The 22,663-nt window shown below is 43.0% G+C and overlaps 2 protein-coding genes across 3 annotated transcripts in view; both read right to left on the bottom strand.

Moving 5' to 3' along the window:
* Nucleotides 1-8,290, bottom strand: part of SMC5 (structural maintenance of chromosomes 5) — a 61,487-nt gene extending 53,197 nt beyond the window's left edge. Inside the window, exons 1-3 of one of the 2 annotated variants that reach the window (XM_042826782.1) lie at nucleotides 8,169-8,290; nucleotides 4,501-4,642; nucleotides 3,072-3,124 (exon numbers count right to left, since the gene is read on the bottom strand). In XM_042826782.1, coding sequence (XP_042682716.1) covers nucleotides 3,072-3,124; nucleotides 4,501-4,642; nucleotides 8,169-8,290 — 317 coding nt within the window. Of the gene's footprint in view, nucleotides 1-3,071; nucleotides 3,125-4,500; nucleotides 4,643-8,110 lie in introns of both variants that reach the window. The other variant, XM_042826783.1, reaches the window with a different exon arrangement.
* A 7,738-nt stretch (nucleotides 8,291-16,028) lies between these two features.
* MAMDC2 (MAM domain containing 2) overlaps nucleotides 16,029-22,663 on the bottom strand; it is a 64,541-nt gene continuing 57,906 nt past the window's right edge. Inside the window, exons 11-14 of the mRNA XM_042826735.1 lie at nucleotides 22,092-22,244; nucleotides 18,360-18,619; nucleotides 17,251-17,335; nucleotides 16,029-16,952 (exon numbers count right to left, since the gene is read on the bottom strand). Coding sequence (XP_042682669.1) covers nucleotides 16,891-16,952; nucleotides 17,251-17,335; nucleotides 18,360-18,619; nucleotides 22,092-22,244 — 560 coding nt within the window. The 3' untranslated portion in view covers nucleotides 16,029-16,890. The remainder of the gene's footprint in view (nucleotides 16,953-17,250; nucleotides 17,336-18,359; nucleotides 18,620-22,091; nucleotides 22,245-22,663) is intronic.

Below are 22,663 nucleotides of genomic sequence, written 5' to 3'. Positions count from 1 at the left end.
TGAGCAAGGCCTTTGACATGGTCCCCCACCACATCCTCATCTCCAAATTGGAGGAATGCGGACTTGATAGGTGGACCACTAGATGGATAAGAAACTGGTTGAAAGGCTGCAGACAGAGGGTGGTCATCAATGGCTCTATGTCCAGGTGGAGGCTGGTAATGAGCAGCAGCCCCCAAGGTCTGTCCTGGGACCGGTGCTCTTTAATATCTTTATCAATGACATCGATGGTGGAATCAAGTGCACCCTCAGCAAGTTTGCTGAGGACACCAAGCTGAGTGGTGCAGTTGACACAGTGGAAGGAAGGAAGGGATGGCATTCAGAGGGACCTCGAGAGGCTGGAAAGGTGGGCCTGGGTGAACCTGATGAGGTTCAACACAGCAAAGTGCAGAGTTTTGCACTTGGGCCAGAGGAATCCTAGGCATCCATACAGACTGGAAGGAGCGGTGCTTGAGAGCAGCCCTGCAGAGAAGGACCTGGGGGTCCTGATGGATGAAAAATTTAACATGAGCCAGCAGTGTGCTCTTGCAGCTCAGAAAGCAAATGGTATCCTGGGCTCCATCAAAAGAGGGGTGGCCAGCAGAGACAAGGAGGTGATTGTCCCCCTCTACTCTGCTCTTGTGAGGCCCCATTTGGAGAACTGTGTCCAGGTCTGGACCCCCCGTACAAGAAAGACAGGGAGCTGTTGGAGAGGGTCCAGAGGAGAGCCACGAAGATGATCAGGGGACTGGAGCACTTCTCCTATGAAGACAGGCTGAGGGAGCTGGGCTTGGTCAGCCTGGAGAAAAGAAGGCTGCGGGGTGACCTCATTGCAGCCTTTCAATACCTAAAGGGAGCCTACAAACAAGAGGGGAACCAAACTCTTGAAATGGTGGATAACTGCAGGACAAGGGGAAATGGTTTGAAGTTGAGGGAGGGAAGACTGAGGTTGGATGTCAGAGGGAAGTTCTTTACTATGAAAGTGGTGAGGTTCTGGAACAGGCTGCCCAGAGAGACTGTGGATGTCCCGTCCCTGGAGATGTTCAAGGCCAGACTGGATGGGGCCCTGGGCAGCCTGGTCTAGTATTAAATATGGAGGCTGGTAGCCCTTCATGTGGCAGGGAATTGGAGATTTATGATCCTTGAGGTCCCTTCCAATCCTGGCCATTCTGTGATTCTAACACCATCTCCCACAACATCCCTGTTATGAAACTTAAAACGTATGGGATGGATGAGTAGACAGCGAGACAGATTAAGAAGTGGCTGACTGAGCTCAGAGGGTTGAAGTGGTGGATAGTCTAATTGGAGGCTTCTAATTAGTAGGTCGGTGCTAGGTCCAGTCTTGTTCAACATTTTCATCAGCGACCTGGATGAAGGGGTATAGAGACCAATCTCAGCAAGTTTGCTGATGATGCTCTGGGAGAAGCAGGAGCACCGAAAGGCAGTGCTAGCATTCAACAAGACCTGGACAAACTGGAAAGTTGGGCAGGGAGGAATCTGACGAGGTTTAACAAGAACAAGTGTAGAGTTTTGTACCTTGGGAGAAATAACTGCATGCATCGGTACGAGTTAGGGGATGACCTGCTGGAGATGAGCTTTGTGGAAAAGGATCTGGGGGCCCTGGTGGATGACAGGTTGACCATGAAGCAGCAGTGAGGCAACTGGATGAAATCAGGCTCTTCTCAGTGGTGTGTAGCAATAGGACATGGAAGAAAGGCCTAAAGCTTGAACATAGGAAGTCCCATACAAACATGCAGAACTTCTTTACAGTAAGGGGGAATGGAACACTGGATCTGGTCTTGCAGCGAGGTTGTGGAGTTTCCTTCCCCATAGGTATTCAAGACACATCTCAATGCCTACCAGTCAGACCTATTGCGGGGAACCAGATTTCCTAAGGACTCTTTCAATGCTGCAAATCTGTGACTGTTCGTCTACTCTAGTCATTCTCTTTAACTACTTCCTACCAACTAGACAAAGTCTGAACCACTGCAATAGCATTACATCTTAACATACTACACATTTCTCTTCAGACTTTCAAACAACACAACAATCTAGTATCTATGCTGGAAAAGACACAGTGTCTTACAGAAAGTTATTCTAAATCCAGACCCATCACAACATCTTCAAAGAATGACCAACTTGACAACTCCTGTGAGCAAAAAAGTCAAAGGATTTTTTTTTTCCAAAGACCTGTTCCAGCTCGTCTTTTTCTCTTAACACAATTCACATTTCATTCCATTTAGTCAGGGCAGCCAATTTTTACACAAATTAACTATGGATTGGAATCAGTTGAGTAGCTCTACACCCAGTGCAGACAAACATTCCAAGGATTGCGAAAAAAAAACAAACAAAAACCACATTGCTGTTGCTGTTTCAAGTTAATCTCTACCACAAAGCAGCCAATGAGGAACTGTTAGGATAGGTTCTCTTTGTTCACATTTAGTTCACCACTAATACAGGCAGCATGCCTTCTATGACTTGTTTGCCAGTAAACATGAGTAACTGACCTAATTTCACGACTAACTCCGAATTATGTTTTAGTTGCTCTATTTTGTGTAAGCTTACTCAGAAGACTGCATTGCCAGGAATTAGTTAGATCTAGTTTTTTCATTGTTTTGTTTCAGTACATAATATTTCCAGTAAGAACACAGAAGAATCCCTCAGGTCAGCATCAGCAGTACAAGTGAAGGCAGAATACTAGTTTTAGAATTTATACCACATTCATTCTTCTTCCTTTTTAAGTCACTTCCAACCACTATATCATGACAGTAGTACTGACTGAATCAATTCTGCCCTCCATACCATCAAAAACTCAACACATTATATATACATCAATCTTTTTCTACATATTCTTTGTGCACAAAGACAAGGCAAAATGGTTCAGAAGGCAAAATTTAGACCAACCGTCACTGTCATTTGTTGAGTTATATGTTTTAAAGCTTAAAACGTTGAAGGGGAAAAAGAAAAAAGAAGCCATCAGCTACAGCTTAGAGGAAGGTCTCTGTACATGATCTTTTTTCCACAGCTACGTAAGAAAGTGCATGACAAAATAAACTAATTAAAAATGCATGAGGAAATATAATTTTACTACTTACAGTTCAATTTCCACTAGACCTTTCAAACACCCCTGCTTTACAAAGAGACCAACCTAGAAAATGAATTACAGAAATTATTATTGCAAAATAACACTGCTTTAAAATGTAATCTCTTACCAAAATATGCATTTGTACTATAGGCTTGCTATAATGGTATATATTATTGAAAACCTTACTATTCTTCTGGCTGTGTATTAGCTAAAAATAAAGGAAGATGCTATTAATTTCCTCTTTCATAAAATAACAGCACTAGAACTTGTATTTTTGATCAATTTCAATCTTCAGAACTGAACAAATTACAGCTAGCAGATCCACAGAGATTAACAAGTTCAGTAAACAAAGGCAACAAAACTCAAAGGCAGTGGCACGTGTTAATACTAATAGTATAAAAGTATATAATCATAAAAGCAGCAACACAGTGCTGCCATGTAGGTAATTTCCTTATTTACCTTAGATTGAGATAGAGCTGTAATATGCACAAACATTTACGTAACCAGATTGAGTGCTCCAAAGAACTACTGAAATATATTTCATTTAACTGAAACAGCCCAGAAAGCAAGAGGAAGAAAAAAAAAAAAGCCAAGAAAAAAAAAACTGACAATAAATAAATAAATTTTCTATTCTAAAGTCACCATATAATCTCGAGGAAGCAAATATGATGAATCCTAAATTAAAATAATAATAGCGAAACTGAAAGTCATCCAGATTAACAGCTCCAAGTCTTTATAAAACACCTTTACACATATCAAGAAAATCTTATTTCTATGGGTGACACTCTGCAACACTGTGGAAATCAGAAGTGAGTTATCTTCAGATATGACATTTTCTTTATTCAGGTTGCATTACAATTCAGGTATTTTCCATTTTTTAATTTTGACAAATCAATCAGCAATAAATAGGGCAACCATTTTGGTAACAGCCTTGTTTCTGGCCCAAGTTATTCTACAGCTTCAACACCTTATATTTTTTTTACAAAACCAGAACATATCAAAGAAAACAGTTCATTCATTCCTTTCCCCTCCCTGCTGGACAACACTCTTAATGAAGAGCTGTATAATCAATGAATATACATATGTTATAATTAAGAAATATATGACAGAGTTTGGCTAAGCAGGTTATTACACCAAAAAAGAATAGCTAGAGGGCTTACCCTTGTCCTGGGCTCACTATAAAACCTCACTATAAAATCCCAAAGGAGGGATCTCCAGAAAGAGATCCTTCCTCACTGGCAGTCAGCTCTTAAGAGGGATCTAGGAGAGGTGGAGCCAGGCTCCACTCCTTCCAGCAGCACAGGTGAGTTGCCTTCACCTGTGCTCCTGTGGCTGACTCATTGCTCACCTCAGGTGATCAATCAGAGGTTCAGGCCTTGATTCAGCAGTTTCCATACAAGTTCACATTAAACATGAAAATTAAAAATGTTCATAGTCACCTTTTCAGCCCGTCCTAAGAAAGAAGGTTTTCCAGCCAGTCCCAGACAGATGGCACAAACAATGCTTGACTTCCCTGTTCCATTAGCGCCTATAATCATGTTCAAGTTGGGTCCTGGATGTACTTCACAAATGTCATATGTTCTGGAAAACACAATATTTTCTTCATAAACAATATGCCATTTAAAAAAAAAATTACTTGCTCAAAACCATTTTGATTACACTAAATATGACAGATCATTATTGTATCAGATAGATTCATTGTTCAAATGTTACTTTGTAAATAAACCCCAGAGTGAAAACCGACACTCCACTGAACACAGTAGAACAAATTTTTACCTGTTGGAGCACTTACAACAACTTCCTTCAGAACAGATGTTTATAAAGGAATGAAATCTAGCCCAAAAAAGTGACAACTCCTATTAACTTTACTAGGACTTGATATTATCCACTCAGTTGCCTCTCACTGCAGTCACAGAAGCAGATTAAAGCTAAGTTGTACAATAAAGTTGTCCCTGGAAAGGTGATGGAACAGCTTGTGCTGGATGTCATCTCCAGACAACTGGAAGAAAAGTAGGTTATCAGGAGTAGTCAGCACGGGTTCACCAGGGGGAGGTCGTGCTTAACCAACCTGGTAGCCTTCTATGATGTTGTCTCTGGCTGGGTGGATGGGGGGAGAGCAGTGGATGTAGTCTACCTTGATTTCAGCAAGGCATTTGATACTGTCCCCCACTACATCCTTATAACAAAGCTGAGGAAGGGATTTAGGCAGGCTGAACCACTGGGCTAAGGTGAATGGGATGAGGTTTAACAAGACCAAGTGTCGAGTTCTGCACTTTGGGCACAACAACCCCATGCAGCGTTATAGGCTATGGGGTGAGTGGCTTGATGAGTGTGAAGAAGAGAAGGACCTGGGGGTGTTGGTTGATGCTCAGCTGAACATGAGCCGACAGTGTGCCCAGGTGGCCAAGAGGGCCAACGGCATCCTGGCATGCATTAGAAACAGTGTGGCCAGCAGGAGCAGGGAGGTGATCATCCACCTCTACTCAGCACTGGTGAGGCCGCACCTTGAGTACTGTGTTCAGTTTTGGGCTCCTCACTACAGGAAAGATGTTGAGGTCCTGGAGCATGTCCAGAGAAGGGCAATGAAACTGGTGAGGGGTCTGGAGCACAAGTCTTAGAGGAACGGCTGAGGGAGCTGGGATTGTTCAGTGTGGAGAAGAGGAGGCTCAGGGGAGACCTCATTGCACTCTACAACTTCCTCAAGGGAGGTTGTGGTGAAGAGGGATTTGGCCTCTTCTCCCAGGCAACGAGCAGGACACAGGGCAATGGCCGCAAGTTGTATCAGAGGAGGTTTAGGTTGGACATAAGGAAGAACTTCTTCTCTCTGAGAGTGGTCAGGCACTGGAATGGCTGCCCAGGGAGGTGGTGGAGTCGCCGTCCCTGGCAGTGTTCAAGAGGCGTCTGGATGACGTGCTGCGTGGTATGGTTTAGTGCTAGTGGTGGCAATGGTGATGAGGAGATGGTTGGACTGGATGATCTTATAGGTTGTTTCCAACCTTGTGATTCTATGATTCTATGAAGTGTGGAACAGATGAGTGGACAGTGAGGTGGGTTGAGAACTGGCTGACTGGCAGAGCACAGAGGGTCGCCGTTGGTGGTGCAGAGTTTGGCTGGAGACCTGTAACCAGCGGTGTCCCCCAGTGTCTGTGCTGGGTTCGGTCTTGTTCAACATCTTCATCAGTGACCTTGATGAGGGGATAGTGGCCACCCTCAGCAAGTTTGCTGATGATACGAAGTTGGGAGGATTGGCTGACATGCCTGAAGGCCGTGCTGCCATTCAGCAAGACCTGGACAGGCTGGAGAGCTGAGCAGAAAAAAACCGGATGAGGTTTAACAAAAGCAAGTGCAGAGTCTTGCATCTGGGGAGGAATAATTGCATGCACCAGTACAGGTTGGGGGATGAGCTGCTGGAGGGGAGCTCTGCAGAGAGGGACCTGGGTGTCCTGGTGGATGATAGGTTGGCCATGAGCCAGCAGTGTGCCCTTGTGGCCAAGAGGGCCAATGGCATCTTGGGGTGCATTAAAAAGAGCGTGGCCAGCAGGTCGAGGGAGGTGATCCTCACCCTCTACTCTGCCCTGGTGCGGCCTCATCTGGAGTACTGCGTCCAGTTCTGGGCTCCTCAGTACAAAAAGGACAGGGATCTCTTGGAGAGAGTCCAGCAGAGGCCACAAAGATGGTGAAGGGCCTGGAGCATCTCTCCTATGAGGTAAGGCTGAGTGAACTGGGTCTGTTCAGCCTTGAGAAAAGAAGACTGAGAGGGGACCTGATCCAGGTCTATAAGTATCTAAGGTGTGGGGGGCAGAATGGTGAGGCCAGACTCTTTCCAGTGGTGAATGGAGAAGGACAAGGGGAAACGGCCGGAAACTACAGCATAGGAAGTTCCGCACAAATGTGCGCAAGAACTTCTTGACAGTGAGGTGACGGAGCACTGGAACAGGCTGCCCAGGGAGGTGGTGGAGTCTCCTTCTCTGGAGATGTTCCAGACCTGCCTGGATGCCTACCTGTGCGACCTGCTGTAGGGAACCTGCTTTGGCAGGGGATTGGACTCGATGATCTCTGGAGGTCCCTTCCAACCCCTACAATTCTGTGATATGCATCATGGCTTTTCAGTTCTGCAAGAAGCCATCGGGTTCTGTGATACTCCACCCCATAGGCTGGACATTATCCAGTAGCTTCCATTTCTTACAAGCACACAACTTCAAGGCAAGCCAGTCTGATCAGTAATGATCATCCTATATCGACGAGCTCTAGCATTCGTAGTCCTGTTCACAGCCTGCACCAGACAAAGAGGAAACAAGGTGCTATCACCAAGAAAGGAACAGGAGTCTCAACAATACGACAGTGATGTACTTCAATATGCCGTGCTGTACTTCTGGAAAACAGCATTCTCAAATCCTTTGCCCTAAGACTTGAAGACGTTTTAGGCTCCACCAGCCGTTATGTACTGTGACCCACGATCTATGCTGAACAAAATTCTTCTCAAGGCTGAAAAGGACACCAGCCATAAGAAACGGAACTGAAAGCTTTCCCGGTAGCCAGCTCCAAATAGAGCCGTATTCCCAGCACGCAGAACTCAGAGAACCACGTGCAACTGTCAGCGCCACGGACGCTTTATTCTAAGCCCTAGAATTCTAAGTTCTCAAGCCCAGCCCCTACTGCCCGGCCCCGTTCTGCGCTCCTCTTCCCTCCGCGGCTCCACAGCCGCCTAACAGAGCGGGAAAAAGGACGCAGGCATCGAGCGGGACGAGAGGAACAAGCAACCAGGTACGGCCGGCACGCCCCGGCGGAACGCAGGGCCGCGGAAACGGCACCGCGTCGAGAGCGACGGGCAGCCCGCCGCACGCGCGGGCCCTCCTCCCCCGGCGCACCGACGTTGCGCAGCCCCTTCCCCCAACCGGCCCACCTCGAGCGCGGGCACCGCAGCACCCTCCGTTAGCCGGGGGAGGCTGCCAGCGCCCGGCTCTCCCGGCCCGCAGCCCGGCCCGCCCCACAAACGTTCCTCGGCGAACATCGCCCCGCGTCGGCCGCCGACCTTCGTCCCCAACGCACCAGCAGCGCCGGCGCCGGCTTCCGAGAAGAAAGCCCCGCCGACCGCTCGCGGACTCACAGGAAGTTCTCCATGTAGATCCTGACGATGGAGCCCTCCACGAAGCGCGGCTTCCCAGCACGATGAGTGTCACAGAGGCGGAGCTGGGAGCCCTCCACCCGCAGCCGCGCCTGCACCGCCATCTTCCTCCCACCCACCCACCCACCCTCCGCGAGCGGGTGCCCCGCACCGCACTCCCATTGGCTGGAGCGGTAAGTGGGCGGGACACACGCACTTTGAGGGGATCGTTCATTGGTAGACTCTGCTGCGGTGAGGCTTCCGATTGGTCTGCACCTCACCAGGCTGGTATCCATTCGCTGGAGGAATAAGAGAGCCGGTCCGAGGGGAGGCATTGCGCTCCCTTTCGACAAAGGAGGGGGCGCGGCTGGAGGGAGGGCGGGAAGGCGGGAAGGCAGTGCGGGCGCGCGTAGACAGCAGCGAGTCGCGGGCGGACCGGAGGGAAGTGTGCTCTTCCCGCCTCGCTTGATCGCGCCTCCCAGCCGGCGCGACGTCATGTTCCTGCTGCCGCCCCGGGGGGTCGGCCAAGCCGAAGCGGCCGTACGGAATCCGCGAATCACGGGCTCGCCTTGCCGGCTGCGGGCTCGCCTCGTGTCGCCGCCTGCCGCTGCCGAGTGTCGTAGGAGAAAGCAGCGCCGGGCGGTGGGAGGGTGCTGCCCACGGTCGAGCCGCCAGGTGGCAGCTGCAGGCCGGTCCCGGCGGCAGCCTCTGAGAGACGGGGAGAGGGATCTTCTCGTTCTCTCGGTACCTACCTTGGTGCGATCGCTTTTGTTCTTTTTGAATTTAATAAAATAACTGGGAAAATATTTCTCTTAGACGTGATACTGCTGTGTTGAGGAAGGCTACGCAGAGGTGGAGGCCTGCAGTTCTGTGAAATTAACGACGCCTGCACCGAGGGTTGCCAGCAGCGCTCCGACGCTCCTTGCCCTGTCCGTGTGCCTCTTTCCACAGGGCTGTGGAGCACTGCTGGAGGCCGGAGATGGCAAGATGCTGCTGTGGCACCGGGAGCCAGCCCCTGGCTGCAGCGGTTTGACAGAAAGTTTACGTGGAAGCAACGTGTCAGCACGATGAACGAGGATCTGCTGGGAGGATTAGCGTATAGGTGCTGTGAGGCCACCTTTGGCTCAGGCTCATCTATAGTGCTCTACAAATGCTGAGGCTGCATCTGTTAAGATACAGACCTATAGAATCATTTGAGCTTGAAAGAATCCTAAAAGCCCATCTAGTCTAACTGCTCTGTAACAAACAGGGATATCTACATCTCTGTCAGGATGCCTGCCTGACCATGAGTGTCTCCGGGTAGGGGCTTCCTGTTCCAGTGCCCACCAGTCTCATAAAAAAACCAACTTCTTAATATCCAATCCAATTCTCCCCTCTTTTAGTTTGAAATTGATTCCCCTTGTCCTATCACAGCAGACCCTGCTAAAGTGTCTGCCCTCTTCTTTCTTATAGGCCCCCTTTAGATACTGAAGGCCGCTATCAGAACTCCTCACAGCCTTCTCTTCAAGATGCTCTGTATGAGTGAATGTAGCCAAAATGGGACCAATGAGGAAAAACTTTGTTAATACGGTTTGTTTCCTTCAAAGAAGAGGTGGAGAGAAAGTAGAATGGCAGTGAGAAAGTTATATAGAATACAGGGGAAGGAGCCGGGGAGAGAAGGCAGGGAGTTGAGTTGGGAGCCGCTAAGGAGTGAATTATCTTCAGCAAACATTGGACTTTCTTTCAGATCCATGTCCAAGATGAAAGCACAGCAGTGCATGCTAGTAATATCTGTGTGTGGAAGGATAATGAAAATGTGTGTGTATTATTAGTGAAGTAATTAATAGCTTTTTAATTCTATTTAATAAAAGTGCAAAAGGATAAAATTGTATATTTTTAACACTGGTGTATTTCTTACTTAAACTGGTAACTGATCAATTTTTGGTAATATTTTGCATGATAAAAATTCTCAATTAAATCAGTTAAATTGCAAGCTTGCAGTTAGAGCAGGTAGAGTTGAATTCATGAGGTAACACTTAGAGCCAAGAGTTTAATGTGTTCCAGCCTGGTAAATCGATCCCTTTTTCCCTGAGTTTGACATGGACCATTTTTAAGGGTCTGGAGAGTATGGATGCTTGTAAGAGCTGGAAGGAATAAATGAAGTCTTTCATTTCATTTCATCTTCAGTCCACTACTGAAATCAAAGATATGTTTTTATGGTTCCTCTCGGAGAAACAGACAGTGATTGTTTTGCTTACCTCTAGGATTTTGCCACTCACACTTAGAACGCATAGCATTGCAAATTCCCCAAGGAAAGGTACAATCCTCCATATTCAGGGGCCAGATTCCTATGTATTTGATGGAAAGAGGGAATTGTGTGTATTCCACCCAAAAACCTGAACACTTCAGAGTGGATAAGCTTGCCAGTGACAAAGAAGAAACTGCAACATGCGCATCCATTGTATGATTTGACTCAAAAAAGATCAGTGTGTAAATGGACTCTGGTCCATGAAGAAGCTCAAAGGTTATTAATTTCTGAGGCAGGAGTATATCAAGTTTTGAGACCAATTGACACCACTTATCCTTCACTCATAAATGGGGTTTTGGAGTTCATGGCTTGACAATGCATGTGTAGCAGAAAGGACCGGAGGGACCTACCAGCCCAGCACGTTTCTATTCTCATAGCTTGAAAGATGCAAAGAAATTGTATTCAGTTTCAGAGGAGGGTTTCATTGTGATTTATCTAGCTTGGGAATTGATATCTGGAATCATACTATATACATACATATCTGGAATCACAAGAAACAAGGGATATGCATTGCCTTCCCTGATTTTGTCTAGAGGTTTTATACTCACTATGATTTGGGTAAATTTTAGGGAGATAAGTACCTTGTACCATCTCCAAGCAATTCTGCTTGGAATCATTTGTGGAATTGAACGTCATCAGTCAATGATTGTTAACTTCACCATAATGCAGATAAATACCACTTTTGTCCCTTGCACCACTGTGCCATGGTAGCATTCTCCCTGTCAGGGAGGATATTTTGAGCATGAATATAATATACACTGGGATGCAAATCGGTATAGACAAATTTCCAGCAAGCCAGGCATCCCACAGCTTGCTGATCATGCCAGCTGTGTGTGGGCCTGCTCCCTGAGACAAGTGTTTGATCCCAGGGGCCATCTGGATTTGGCCTCTGTTCTCTGCAGTGGGGAGTGGCCTTTGCTGGGAGGCTGGAGAGAGTTGTGTGGGCATTCCATACTCCCAGCTACCCCAAGCACATGGATAGCATAGAGAACCAAGGACATATTACAAGATTTGTTAAAACAACACAATGTAGGTTGGTTAGAATGCCTTAGGGAATTGGTGACCAGAGTGAGCAATAGGTGGGGAATGAGCAGGTGCCCACAACTAAATGTCTTCTACCCCAAGACACCCTTGCTTCTCCAATCAAAACAGAAGTCAGGTCACATTATCACAATATCCCATTATCCAGGGCAAACAGTTTTGGTCAAGCTGCTGGTGGAACAAGTCTCCTTAGTACTTAAAGCCATTCCGAACCATTTTCCTTGGATAGCCACATATGCTCTGGATAATTTCTTCCTCTTAACTAGGTCTGTGAGGACTGAGTTTTCTGTTTTCTTTCCTTTTTTAGGGACAGAACATTGAATGTCCCCTTATGCAGAAGCTCTGGAAATGCCTCTCACTAATATTGTGTATTCTTGTTGCAGTAATATTTGCAGACTGTTGTGGGTATGGGCAGGGATGTACTTGGGTACGGTCACTCCTCATGGGCCAGAGGGAGTGCAGACACTGATGCCCTAAACTTTGCATGGGAACTAAATCAGGGATTTGTGAGCATTTTGAACTACAGTGATCTGTGTATATCCCTTCCTCAGTCTGTTATTTGAGGGATGAGAACCTTTTTGTTATGTTTCTGACCTTTTTTGGTGTCATTAACTGTAGTACTGGTCAAGGAATGCCATGGTTGTTGAAAAGTATACAAGTTTCGATAGGAGATACGTGTATATGTTGGGGTTGCCTTTCTTATGGCTTCAGAAATTTAGATTCTCTGTGTAACAACACTAACAATGACGTCTTAGATGAAATAATGTTTGTATGATTTTCAGTGGCGTGCAGCAATAGAACAAGGGGCAGTCAGCAGAACCTGGAACGCAGGAAGTTCCATACAATCATGAAGAACTTCTTTACGGATAGAGTGATGGAGTACTGGAACAGGCTGCCCAGAGAGGTTGTGGTGTCTCCTTCTTCAGAGGTATTCAACACCCTCCTGGATGCTTACTTGTGCAACCCACTGCAGGGAACCTACATTAGCAGTTATCTCTAGAAGTCTGTTCCACCCACTGCAATTCTGTGATTCTGTGATATTGTGGAGCATTCCACACACAGTGTTCTTGTCTTGAAGGTCCACCTCTCTCCACAGAATCAAAAATAAATGAATTCATATTGTAGACTGTTAACAATACATGGACTTGCCAAATCAGTATATCTGTATAGCACAATTTGGATTGGCTTGGGAATGTTCGAACTGAATATTTTATTCGTATTTAACATTGGAGCAACATGCAGGGTTGAATTATACTGCACATTGGAAACAGATTCATCAACAGTCCAAGAACCCATCCAAATGACCTAGGTGGGCAGTATACAAAGCTGACAGGGAATCTCGCATCCATTAGTCTTAGAAAACATGACCTGACAAGTCTTGTCAAACTAAACTAGATACGTTTTTGGAGAACTAAACTCACAAGTGCAACAAGTATCAAAAACGTCATCACAAAATGAGGTGGACTTGATATGTTACTTAGGGAGCAGGGCTCATGCTGCATGTTAAACTTAACCGAAGAAGAATGTTTTATCACTATCCATAATGCCACCACTTGTAGCTCATACAAAGATGAAAGAAATTGCTGATAAGACTTATGAACTGTTCCAAGCTTTCCAACCAATAGACTGGCTTGATAGACTCTCACTCAGATCCTGGTTCTCCAACATTTTACAATCTCTGGGACTGATGTAGTGGGAAAAATGATTGGCACAAATCAGGCTAGCCTTGTTAATTGGGCTTGTGATAGTTGATAGTTGGCATAGCTATTGTTAGATGTATGATTACTCGGCTGCTTTCTTCTGTCCCTTCTCTCTTCACTCCTTCAGTTTGTTAATATCACCATTCCTGCAAATGAACTTTAGACCATTTTCTTTGTTACTCATGGTTAAGCCACCAGGTGATGTAAGAGACCACTGAGGAACTTGACTCAACAACTTCAGTTCCAGAGAGAAGATAGGGGAGGTGGACCAGGTCCTGCTGAGGCAGGGCAGTGAAATGTTTTACCCATATCCTTTTATGGTCACTTACTGAGGAGAAGGTGCACAAACACCAGAGACCCTTGCTGAAAACTCTCAAATCTTCTGGAACTCCTAGCTATGCAGATGCAAGGTAGTTGCCACCTCACAGGCAGTCACTGAACAACAGCACTATATAAAGCTGAGAACACATGTTCTGCTGTCATTGGTTGACCCAGAGATCAAGACCCAATTCTAGATAACATGGGACCTGGGGACGTGGTGAAAAATCTCTTTCATTCTCCTCTTACCCTCTTTTTCTTTCTGATCCCTTTTCACTTGTTTATTTAGTAGCTGTTGCCTAAATGGGCCTTTAAGTAGTTGACTAGGAAATAACACCTGTTCCAGAGTGCCCCTCATCCATAATGGTTTTGTTGTTACAAGTTACCTAGTTTTGCCTCAAGGTAGTTGATCAATTGCGTTTTGAAAGCTGCAAAATTGTTTTGTGTTGTTCCTCTGAGTATTTACACAACTCTGTCTATCTTTTAACTCCTGCCAACCAGGGAGTGCCCTATTTGGAGAATTCCAAAGATTCACCTTCCTCACAACCCACTGAGTGGGATGAGACAAATTTTTTTACTCATGTATCACGCTACCAGAAAAGCATGCTGTCTTTGTGGTTTTACCTTACATGGTAGTCCTTTTGGAGAAGTGGGTGTCCTGAGCATGTACTCACACTCACTCCTGAGCTCCATTAAGATCCAGATTAATGCCACGAATTTAGGAGTTTGTGCTGTCTTATTGAAGCCTCATGATTGTAAACTTGAGTTTACATTAGATTTACTTTGATGTGACACAATATTCATCCAGAATAGAGTTTGATTTACATTGAATAAACCTGGAATAACAGTAATATTTTCTGTTGTTTTTTCTGTACTTCCACTGATGCAACTGGGACCAGATTTTGGTATTGTTTTTTAAAAAGTAGTAAGGATAATGACAAAATGTTAACTAATGGAAAACATTTAAAGAATGTAAAAGACTATTATGCAAGAGGGTATTAAAAGACCTTTTCCTCTGCTTAAAAGACAAGTTCAGTTCCACTGCAGCACAACTCTGCAATTGCAGCAATCAAACACAAGCTTTCTAGTGTCTGGGTGCTTTAGCAGCTTTTGAAGTTTTCATAGCCATTCTACAGATTGTACCACAACTCAAAGCAATTACTTGCAAGTTCTCCAGTTGCTCTTGAAGAAATGTTCAGACAGTGAGTAGGCTGAATGCGGAACAGTCTCAGAATTGGTCTTTGCCCTTCTGTGCTCCCTGTACAGTTACTGCTGCAGCGAGAGAGCAACAGACAGTACACAAAAATGGATCCAGGGAAGAATTCAGGTGCATGGCGAGTTTTGTAATTGGGCAGAATTAATGGGGTGTTTTTACATCACCATAAAACTGAAGCTTGCCAGTAGAGAAATCAGAGTACATCTTCCCTGTTTTTCAGATTTCTTACAGCCCTTGGACTGATAGTGATTTAAAGCAATTTTTCAAATTCTCCCTCCATTCTTTAAATCCCGCAGAAGCAGAAATGTTGTGGGATGAATATTATCCTCACTGATATCTTCAAAATAGTTGTACCAGTGAGGTTCCTAGATAACCACTGTGAGAAGAATAATTTGCTTATGTTCTCATCTGTATCAGTCTGAAAATGATCACTTTGTTGGAAGGAAGCATAGCTAAATGAAGCTGTTAGAGGCAGGGCTGACACAGTTACATCTTCTGCTTCATTTTCTTTTATAGAGAAGTGAGAAGTACGGAGAATCATCAAACGTGGTGAATTTAATGACTTCACTTTCACTTTTTTAAAATAAATAATTTGATCTGAATGATTGATGATACCAAAACAATACCTTTATAGAACAACTGTAAAGCCACGTGAACTTTAGGAAACAGTCCACTGATTTTGCTTGGTTTCATTTGCATAACATAATTGCAGGAATCGTGGTTCGTAACCAGCTGTCCACAGGACTGGGGGTAGCTACGACAGGCAGCTAAAATGTCACTTCTTTGGTGTGTTTCTCAGTCTCTGGGAAATAAACCGTGTCAACTTATGTCAATCAATAAGCAAATATGCATGTTATTACCAAATGTATTTTAATGAACAATTTTGCATATGTGTGTCATCAGAATGAAAAGGCTAACAGGCTAGTTTATGTTTTTTTTCCTAAATGCACTCTGTACCTTTCCATGTAACAGGCTTTGGGTGGAGGGTATCTAAAATAGGAACCTGGTCCAGCATGCCCAAGGTCCTGTTGATACTTAAAGCCAATTAGAAATGCCACATCCTCTGTTCTGAAAGGATCAAAGGCTATTTCCATTCTTCAGGGTGCCTATCTTGCAGAAACATCTAGTATGTTAGAATCGTTTCTATGGGTCAGTACAGGAACTTCCTGTAGTAGATCAAACCACTTTCCATGTTACACAACCCATGCTCTTCATTTTTTCACATTCACAGCAATAAATGCAGGTATTATATCAAGTTCTGTTGTTCTTCATTGCTCCAATAACTAAAGCCTAAAGCAGACTTTTTCAAAGTTATATTTTATTAGGAAGTTTTAATGTTTTCAAAACAAAACTTCAAACACAAATATAAAAAAAAAGTCTTCAAAATTAACAGATTGTGTGAATTCAATATCTTATCAATGCAATTGCAAGGTACTGTAGTTGGGTAAAGTGTGAGTACATTCTTTGTGAGTGTACAAACTGTTTTATTTGGCAGTAGGTTACACTGATTTATACTGAAACATGAGAAGTGAGCTTCTTATTGCTAAGAATGACAAATACATTTCTTATGGTAAAAGAATACAAAAACACAAAAATTACCAGCAAAGTGTTAAAGAGTTTCCCAGAGAGAATTGTCTTATGAATAATTGCACTTAGCCTGTAGGATATTAGTAGTATCTAATAGTATTTTCTTTATTCTCTTAAAGTATTTATTATTTCCTTAACATAAAGCCATTCTGTACCCAACACAAAACATTCACTGAATGCAGATTTAAGATAACACAATATTAGATTTTAATTGTGCACCTTTGCTTTCCTCTTTTTACCTATACACCAGAAAGATTTACACACCAAAAAAAAAAAAAAAAAAAAAGCACTAAAATACTGTGTTGAATGATCTGTGCAAAATGGGAAGCCTCTATATAGTAATTGATAACCTCATGCAAAAGAGAAAAAAATTAAAATTAAAAAACAGTCTAAGAAGCCCTGAGTCAATAATTTCATTGCAAAGGCGAGGAACACGAGTGCTCTGAGTTTCTCCTACACTTGGATGATTATCCAAATGAGTCCAGTCTTCACTTAAAGCACATTTTAATACAGGCCGCTGTGCAGTTTCTCACATAAAAGCTTTCTATGCATTCCGCTTCTTCCAGCAGACTGTATTTAATACTCAATTTCATTTAAGCTGTCTGGATAGCCTGATGAAAATTGAATTTCTTCCACTTCTAGAATACAAAAAGGGGGAAGTACTATAAGTGCTAGTATTTTTTAATATATAAAAGAGAATATAATTACTGTGTTGGACTTAAATGGAACTGCCATACAGGTTTTTGAATGTGCTACAAAATTTCTAAGAGACCAAATTCTGAAGAATGGTTTCACACATTAGCAAACATTCTACATGAACAGCAACATAAATGCAGATCCATCCAGAGGGGCTTTAAGGAAAGACATATTGACTAAGTACAAAAAACACTGTGTGACTTGCTAGATGTCTCCTAAGAAAAGCGAGCTTAAACTTACCTAAACAGGGTCCTGCTTGGAACAGAATATCATCAATAGCTGTGTCACTTCTCATCGACACCCCACGGATTGCTTCAAAAATAATCTGTAAAGATAAGACATAGCTTTTCAGGGATACCCTACCTAGAAGGAAGGACTGAAAGAACAACTTCTCCCCCCAAAAACCATGCAGTCTGTTCAGGGATCTAGTGTGTCCTGAAAGCCTGATTCTTGGAAGAACACCTCCATACTCCATTACTGGACTAACTTCCTTGGTCACAGACTTTGAATATGTACTATGCTGAGGGGAACAGATTTGTTCTCACAGTTCGGTAGGACACTTCTTTATTTTGAAACAGTGATAAATCTGCTCCAGTGATGTAATGTGCCTATTTTCCTTTTCAGCTGAAATGTATTGTCATGTGTTACTCAAATCAAAGACAAGAGAGAGAAAAAGAAGAAAAAATAGAAGAAAACATTCTGTTGTGATTCATCATTCCTGATGAAGCTAAACTATGATTTTAGTGAAAGACTAGTAGTCCTCAGCCCAGTGCTATTTCAGACAGTATCAGTTCAGCTTTCTCTTTGCATCATTCCTTGTCTTTGGTGCCACCCTGAAAGACGTAGCCTGTTTATCACAGCTTAGTGACAGTATCAAATTTAGACAAGGTTTTAGACGGTGGAAGGAAAAAAAATTGCACAAGTCACCTACATACAATCTACCACTACTGAGAAGAAGTGATGGAAAAATACACTTAAATAATTTTAGAAAGTAACTCTAAGTTAATGAATTAATTAACACTTCATTTAACTCTAGGACCAGGCTTCCCAGAGAGGTAGCTGAAACCCCACGCCACTTCAAGAGGCATTTGGATAATGTGGACAGTAACATCCCTTAACTTTTGGTTAGCCCTGACTTGGTCACAGAGTTAGATCAAGTGATTTTCATAGGTTTGTTCTGTTCTGTTCTCCTGTTTGCTATCCCAAAATTATGCATTAATTCAGCTTATTCAGATGTCCATTCATTCAACGATGTCTACATTTATTTTATACAACTCAAAACCTGGATTCTATATAGCATAACTATATAGCATAGCTCAGCTTTACCTTCCTTTTTTTTTTTTCCTTACCTGGTAGTTTCTATCACTTTCATATTCTATCACTGCCCTTAGCCACGAGATGCTTTGCTCCCCTGTCCTCCTCCACAAAGGAATCTCTTCATCATCACCTTCTCTTTTTAGATAAACACTTAATAATCCGGTCCCAGCTCCATACATGTGATAGAAAAATGTCAAGCATTGTTTTCCAGAGGTCCCTCTTAGTGATCTTGAAATTAGGTATGCTCTCTGTCCATAGACCATGTTGGATGCCTCTATATACATGTAGTATCCTTAAAAAGACATACAATCAAATATTAATAAAGAACAATACATTCTCTCAACCCGTTCACTAGTTCATTACACAAAAACCCATGACTGAAACTTTTGAGAAGGAAAACTATATGATAAACTATTAGCTGTACTCGTGAATTGCAGTATTTGCAATACTGTAATTGTTTTGTTCTGCAGTAATGAAAATGCTTGTGAATGCTAATATAAGAACACTAAAGAAAACACAACCAATGAAATATATCACATCAGAAAGCAATGCAGAATAAGAAAACAAACCATGTTCGTTCTGAAACCAGGAATATGCTTGCTTAGGCTACGTGTAGGAGCCCATGCTATTAACCAGGCAGATGAACTGAAGTACCTCTTTTAAATCACATATGACATCAATAATATTTTCCTTCTGTGATCAAGATGCAAAGACGTGAGTGAGTAAAAGTGGATTACCTAGAATCCACAAAAGAGTGCGATATCATCACAAATTATGATCTTTGGAAAAATTAGTCATTAATTGCTGGCAGACAATTTATTCCCCCTGCTTCTCTGAGATCCATCATGTAGTGATTTCCAACTAAGGAAGGGTCCAGGCTGAGGTGTATGATAAGTCTGAAAAACATCCCCTCATCCCACCTGCTGCGCATGGCAGCCGTTTTGTGCTGTGAGAAGTGCACCCCACCAGCAGGTGCTGAATCCAGATTTTGCAGCAACCCTTCCTACAGCCCCACTGCTTCCTATTGGTCATGCTGGAGAGGAAACTGTCCTTCTGCTACTACAAGTGCAGGAGTCGAGATAGACCCCAGGAGGAAGGAGAATCGTGAGGACCAGTGAAGCAGGGGGAAGACTGAGAGCAGCAAGAGCAGCCGATAGATCTGTCTCAGGATCTTGAAAGCCCTGTTACCTAAACAAACCCATGCTGAAGTCATCCTCTAGGCAGCGCTGTAGTTTGGTGGTCTGCAGCACTAGAGAGAAAGGGTGAAAAAGATGAGTATCTGCAGCTGCAGATCTGTAAAGAAAAGCCCATTTGCTGTGGTGTGCTGGAGAACTCCCTAGGGTTTTTATTCCAAACAGTGCAAGTGGCTCCACGAATTTTGATACTAACTATGCTCGAGAAATATCTGAGATAAAAATCAAAACCTACAGCTCATACTACAACATACTGGAGTATCTTGCCTTAGTTCTAAGGCCTGAGTCATGTTATAAACTGTTTGAAAGACTATATTAGCTCTTTTTTTGTGAATTTGAATCCACGTATTTCACTGCAAATGCATGATACAAGGAATAAATGTTTATGTTGCTGTAAACATGTTTTCCTGTCACAGGCCAAGCTTAAAAGATTCTCTTGCTTCACCAAGAATACAAACTATCAGACTCCAATCTCACTATGCTTAGTAAACCATATAAACTGGAAATGGGTCTGAAGTCAGTTTCAGGCTTAGAAACTAAGAAACACATTGTTTTCCTTCTGCAAGCAACTCTTCTAATGTGTTGCTCATTTAAGAATATTGACTTTGGAAACAGGAGAACTAAAATATTGAGTATTTGAAAGGGGAAAAATGGCATTGCCTAGGGAATATCCCCAGGGAAAAGAAAAAAAAAAAAAAAGCAAACGTGAATGTTGAATCACTTTACAGAACTGAGTTTCAGTTGCCTACGAAAACAATTTGTGTGTCAATATTTTTAGTGTGGTTTATTCCTTTCAGCTTATATTATGCAGAAGAGACTGCAGGTGGCACAGACATGGCCTCTCTCCAGGATTGTCACCCACATTTCAAAAAAACCATCTCAAATAAAGTTCAGAAACTAGTAGAAAAATCCTCACTTACTTTGAGGATTGTTATTACATACCTACTTGATGCAGAAAAGCTGGACGGTGTAGGTAACAATGACTTAAAGAAAATTAGTTCAATTCCTAAATATGACAGTTTTTAAATATTGCACTGGAAAAGTGACAAGAATTTCAAGATTCCCTTCTGAAAATCATTCCACAGCACTAAGGCATCATTATTAGGAAAAAGTTCTTGTTTCATATTTAGACTACATTTTTCATTTGCATCACTTAGCCAATAGAGCTGGTCAGAATGTGCTCCGGTTTCTAAGTTAAGCTTCTCATTTTTATTTTAGAAAATGTAAGAGGAATTTCAAGCTTTAAAACTTATCTATGAAGTTACAAATTTTTCTACTTAGAATCTTCACTGTTTGTAACTGACAGTGAAGTCATTTATAAATAACTTCTTGGCACTCTGAAATTTCAATACTAAATGAAACATTCCCATCTGCATTCTGAATTCCACATGCAGGACTTAGGCTGTACAGCCCCAGACATCACAAATCTGTCTCTGCAGCTGATGTCCATACTCTGCTGAGGGTGCAGCTATAGAGATTTTGCTAGGAGGTAGGAAAGGGATATTTTGCTGAATAAACACAAAGTCATGTTTTTACATGAAGAGATCACAAATAAGGTAAAACTCTTATTTAATTAACTGGAAACAACTGTTTTCCAGATTATATTCAATTAAGCTTGCGCAGAGCAAGATTTCAGATGCACAGTTGAAATAACTATGCTGGATGTGATTTACACTCTGTCACAGCTGACAGAGTAATAGTAGTTCTTGGTAGCATTTTGAACAGGTCAACCTCTCAAATAGCCCAGCTAAAATTTTTAGCAGACCAGGCTGATAGCCACAGCGAGAGAGTCAGCCTGTCTGCCACTGCCTTTGTTCCTTGTTGAATGAATACTTTCCCTTGTGGATAAGGGCAAATCCTAGGCACTCTGAGTCTTCTGAAACACACATAAAGATTTGAAGTTCACAAGTCTTAGGCAGCTTCATCTCACACCAGAGCTAGTGGAAGCATTGCTGAGGTCATCTTCTGCAGGAACACAAGTGCCCAACACAGAAATGCAATTCATAATTTGCAAAGGTCACTGGGTATGACAGTTGCAGGGGCAATTTGGATGTAGTTTCCTGTGAGCTCATTCATGGTGATGGGGGCCTCATTCACTTAAGTCCTTCTTACGTAAAATGGCACAGTACAAAGAGTGAAGTGGAGTGATGGAACAGATTTTTAAGATAAAGGGCCTGTGGGACTGCTGCTGTATTACCCATGTTTTCTTCTAAGTTCAACTAAGAAGGTACTCATGCAGAAGAACTGAGGTTTACCTACTTGTTTGCATTTTTGCTATTGGGAATATTCACATAAGCTAAGGGTTGGAAGACAGCTCCAGGAAAGCCACCGTGTGCTTTTTTCTCCCAAAGGAAAGGCTACTTTAGGACATGAAGACTGAATTCTCCACTTGGCATGCAGATTAAACATCGCATTCTCTGGAGGGTCCTAGTGAAACCTGTTTACTCCATTTGATCAATAACTGTTGTGAATAAAGAAGCAAAAACTTCCTGTTTTCTAAGTTACCATCCCAAAGCATTTTGATTAATCCTTAATCTCTGTTCAGAAAGTTCAGTGTGAAGCTTAACTCACCTACCCCAGTAGTGTGGTCCCCTTTTGGTCCAGTGTAGGAGGTGGGAGTTGGACCCCTCTTTCTCTGCCAGCTCCCACGACCTCTCTTCTTCTGGGTAAACACACACTCATCTTTTTCAAAATTACACTCACCAGGAGAGGGTGGCAAGAGATCTATAACGAGATGTTATTGTTTAAAACTGCAAATATATTAGACAGATGTATGGAGAAACGACACAAACAATGTATTGCTTCTGCTGAGATCACTTTTGTTTACCTAGCAACAGATGAGTCACAAGCCTATAAAATCAGTTCCAAACTGAAATACAGGATTTTATTTCATTTTCTTCACAGCTATTGGGAAATCTGTGCCTTAGTGTGGCTAATTAACATCTACTAATATCCTTTAAAACATCTCCTGCAGTTTGCTATATTTCCTTCACTCCTGTGGCACTCAAGACAGTTGAATAAGCTCCAGTATGAGTAACATGCATTAACAGATCCTGCCACAGAAAGAGGTTTCTATGATCTGAAATCAGCTGCCACACTGAGTCCTGCTGTATTGCCCTGACATCCGATCCCACCACCACATG

The sequence above is a fragment of the Centrocercus urophasianus genome, unplaced genomic scaffold (genome assembly GCF_019232065.1).
Source record: "Centrocercus urophasianus isolate 14NV4802_14NV808 unplaced genomic scaffold, USGS_Curo_1.0 seq_27, whole genome shotgun sequence".
NCBI classification, from domain to species: domain Eukaryota; kingdom Metazoa; phylum Chordata; class Aves; order Galliformes; family Phasianidae; genus Centrocercus; species Centrocercus urophasianus.
Note: the sequence above shows the minus strand (reverse complement) of the source record. Positions and strands in the feature narration are given on the sequence as shown.